Below are 4,183 nucleotides of genomic sequence, written 5' to 3'. Positions count from 1 at the left end.
TTGCAGGTAGCTTTTTAATACTAATAGAAATCTATAATAACAAATTCAACATGCTAGCATTGTTTAAGTGTACATATAGCCTGTACATCCTTAATTAAAATCTAATAACAGTTTGAGAATTTGTAAATCTTCGATTTGACAGACTACGTTCACTAATCACGAAAGTCGGTTAAATTGCAGTTAAACCGAGGGTTTCCTGTGTTACCAAATGGCAGTATTTTAAATACCTTATCACAAGTGCGATAGTGTTTGCTTACACTTGAGATAAGAAAGTGGCAACGAAAACATATTAAGTTATTATGTACATACAGTTACTATGGACCAACTTGGACATTCGTACCAACAATAAATGTTACGATGCAAATTAAGTATTCATACTATGATTTTTGTATGGAAATCGTGATGACTACTGTAGGAATCGTGGTTTTCAGCAGCTGAACGCGGACAATCCTGTTGTCGTAGTCTGTAAAGCGATGGAAAAGCAAATGTACTATTATTGATGCTGGGTTCCCAATGGACCTAGTAATTCCTTCGAAACAAATGGCCAAAATTATGGATTAAATCCGCTGGTATTTAAAGTCCAGGTAGACAACGTACGACTCTCCCAAGATTTCTTCACGGTTTTTCTATAGCATCTTCACGATTCTTCCATGATTTTATTATAGCATCTCTACGAGATTTTTCTACATCTTCACATTTCTTCGCGAAGAAGTCATCGGAAAATCATGGCTGTTATTGCCTAATCGCTTGGCCCTATGTGCAGAAGATATGAAACAGTGAGGAAGATCACTTTCATCCATAGGCAACCATTCTTCTCGCTGTTACTTAATATTCTGACAACTTTTAATTGACGTAATGGATTTATGAATATTGATAGGACTGGTTTAACAAAACTCGATTGTGGTTGAAATTACTCATCCTCATTATGCATTCCATGCTCTCTGCGCGTATAGTCTTGGCTACTCGTTCTGCAAAAATCACTGGTCCTACTGAGGCGCCTAGCTTTTACTTTCCACTTCTATTATTACACTAACTGGATTGTCTGCGTTGCCTGCTGGAAATTGTAGCCTGATTACTCCATAAGTCAAAAACGCATATTAACACTAACTAACTATTAACTAACAGTCATTTTGCTTTTGGACAAATGTACAAATAATAATGCATAAATTATTTTTTTTTCCCAAGTGAAGTAAATTTTTTTTATTGTTAACATTTACTAATAACTTGTTATATGACTGTAAATAATATAAAAAATATTAAAAATTAATTTTAGACAAATTTCTTTACACATTATTCTTTCACAATGTAGTCATTTTTACTGCTTTTCGGCAATATTGATATATGTATACTAAGTTTCAGTCTTTCTAGTGTTAACAAAAATTCTTCTCTAATACATATTCAAACACAAATCGGTACAATTTTTTTTACGTCAGATTATATTTTAATAACCAGTATAATTGAATCGCAGGTTACGGTCTCGGAGTTCCATCAATGGAACAACATAGCAGGCCACGTGGTCCCTATAATTTTGGCTTTATTCTTTGGCAACTGGAGCGACCGTCGTGGACGAAAATTGCCGCTGGTCATCGGCCTCTTAGGGAAGTTCATTTATTCGTTCATGATCATTATCAATTGCATGATGGAGACGTGGAGTTTGAACACCGTCGTCTACACCGCGAGTTTGCCGATGGGGATGCTGGGTGGAGACGTCGCTGTCTTCGGCAGCTGCTTCGCATACATATCAGACATATCTTCCGTTAAACAGAGAACTCTGCGGATCACGATTTTAGATGTGGCATACCTCAGCACCATGCCTACAGGTATCTATCGAATTAACTTATCGTCGTGATTAGATTCCCGATTCTATACATTTATAACAAAATTGGAACAAAATGCATTTATAGTAAAATTATAACAAAATGCATTTGTAACAAAATTGTAACAGAATGCATTTGTATCAAAATTGTAACAGAATGCATTTGTACAAAAATTGTAACAAAATGTATTTGTATCAAAATTGGGAACAAAATGCATTTATAGCAAAATTATAACAAAATGCATTTGTATCAAAATCGTAACAAAATTTGTGGAGTATATAACAAAAATTTTTCGTCCTCTTTCCCCAGTCAAGTAAGACCGTGTCGTTCCTGATTACTTGTACCTTCCATCGTTCCTCCCTCCAATCAAAATATTGTTTTTTCATCCCACTAAAAACCCGCCCTCTAAAACCGTAACAAGTATTCCATTGCAAAATAAAGTACGTTTACTATAAAAATGTAATCTTGTCCATTGCAATTTCAGGCATTGCGTTGGGCTCTTATCTGTTCACGAACGTAGTACGGTCATCATATACCGTGATGTTCATCATAAACGCAACTCTGCTAGCCTTCGCAATTTTCTATTCGTTAATTCGATTGAAATGGCAGACGTTGCCTCAACAGCAGCCATTAGGTGATGCCAATTTGTTGACTGACTTTTTCGACAAGAAACACGTGATCGCTACTACAAGGACATTGACCAGGAGCAGACCTAACCATGGGAAGCTCCACCTATGGCTATTACTGTTGATCATGATGTTGTACACTTTTCAACGGGACGAGAAGCCTATGAGCTATTTGTACACGCAGCTGAAGTTCAAGTGGGACGTCAGCAAGTTCAGCACGTTCAGAACATTCCAGTCCATCACTTTCGTACTAGGTTCGTGTCCTCTGATCGTAAAATAGATCTGATATAATGTTTGCAGATAATGAATCGTTGCATTAGAGGATCTCTCCTCGATTCACGTTTTCCATATAATTTCAGTGAAAGCAGACATTCCCTGTGCGAGAACTTTCACACGAACTCGTTTACTTCATTTTTGCATATTTGTTTCAGCGATGTTAGTCGGCGTGCCAATAATGAGTAAAGTCATGCGGATCAGAGACACGATAATTGTGGCAGTTGGGGCGATCGCGCACGCTTCCGGGAGGGTCGTATTCGCGCTGGCCAAAGTTCCACAGTTGTTTTACGTCGGTAATAAATCAATATCGAATACTACATATGCATGTACAAATATCTCAAACAATTTTGGACCAGCTTCAATTGCACATGGCGCCACAACTGGTCCAAAATCGTTTGAAGTATCTGTTATGTATAATAATATAAAATTGATAAATGATTAATCGGTGTTTGTTAAGATTTATGTTAATTATTGGGTGTGATGGTTTTAGGTGCTGGTGTCGCTGCGCTAGGGCCAATAGTGGCACCTGTTCTCAGGTCGATGACCTCGAAGCACGTATCTGAAGAGGAAAGAGGTACAGCCGAAGCTAGGATATAATGACTCTCGTAAAACAGCGGGGTTGCTGTCGCTTTGACAAAAGAGGTCGTGGTTAGACGCTGTAAACCTATTAACTCGTCCCTTGCTGAGCTGCTGTTGCTCAATTTGTCATTTAAGCCATTTGATGTCTCGACTAAAGATTAATAGATTATGACACGATATTTCATTAGGTCATCAATCTATAATTAGTTTATATAGAGTATATGGATAAACCAATTCAAAACTGTTAATATTTCGTAGAATTTTGAGATTTGGAGCTTTAAGTATATACAGAAGCTAAGAACATTTGTACATTATTAGCTTTGTAGTATGTCATCACGACTTTATTTAGGAAACAGGTATAAGGGACAGCAACCACAGTTATATGACAGTCATTATATCTTCTAGTCGGTCATAGAAACAGCTGTACCTTTACAGGACACAGTTGCCTTTGAAATAATTCTACAATACAGAGGATAATAAAAGAATTATTGGTTCCAGGTAAAGTGTTCGCCATGTTGTCGGTCTGTGATAATGCAGTACCTCTTTTCAGTGGTATATTGTATTCCCAATTGTACAATGCGACCATAAACGTGGCTCCCAGCTCAATTTACTGGTTAACGTTCGCTACTCAAGTCTTCGTCTTAATTTTTATACTGTACGTATTGAATTAAAGCAGACGAGATATACGAGTAGATCTTATAGACTTCTGTGACTCACGTTCGATTAACATAATCGATACGAGGAAATTAACGCTTATTGCGATATTATAAATTGTTTATTTTGCATAAAGATCTAGCATAGATCTATCATAGATCATAGATCTAGATCTGCATAGTCTATTGATAACATACATTAGATGAGGTCTACTCATATTGTATACATATA

At 36.8% G+C, this 4,183-nt stretch overlaps 1 protein-coding gene across 5 annotated transcripts in view; it reads left to right on the top strand.

The window, feature by feature from the left end:
- LOC108625786 (proton-coupled folate transporter) overlaps positions 1 to 4,134 on the top strand; it is a 9,526-nt gene extending 5,392 nt beyond the window's left edge. For 3 of the 5 annotated variants that reach the window (XM_026814243.1, XM_018026061.2, XM_018026062.2), the window contains exons 4-8: positions 1,469 to 1,820; positions 2,302 to 2,697; positions 2,875 to 3,012; positions 3,210 to 3,293; positions 3,797 to 4,132. In XM_026814243.1, the coding sequence (XP_026670044.1) occupies positions 1,469 to 1,820; positions 2,302 to 2,697; positions 2,875 to 3,012; positions 3,210 to 3,293; positions 3,797 to 3,969 (1,143 nt within the window). In that variant the 3' untranslated portion in view covers positions 3,970 to 4,132. Of the gene's footprint in view, positions 1 to 180; positions 585 to 665; positions 777 to 1,468; positions 1,821 to 2,301; positions 2,698 to 2,874; positions 3,013 to 3,209; positions 3,294 to 3,796 lie in introns of all 5 variants that reach the window. The other 2 variants (XM_026814244.1, XM_018026063.2) reach the window with 2 other exon arrangements.
- Positions 4,135 to 4,183: the final 49 nt, after the last annotated feature.

This window comes from Ceratina calcarata, unplaced genomic scaffold (genome assembly GCF_001652005.2).
Source record: "Ceratina calcarata isolate Rehan_Ccalc_2016 unplaced genomic scaffold, ASM165200v1 scaffold37.2, whole genome shotgun sequence".
Taxonomy (NCBI): Eukaryota; Metazoa; Arthropoda; class Insecta; order Hymenoptera; family Apidae; genus Ceratina; species Ceratina calcarata.
Note: the sequence above shows the minus strand (reverse complement) of the source record. Positions and strands in the feature narration are given on the sequence as shown.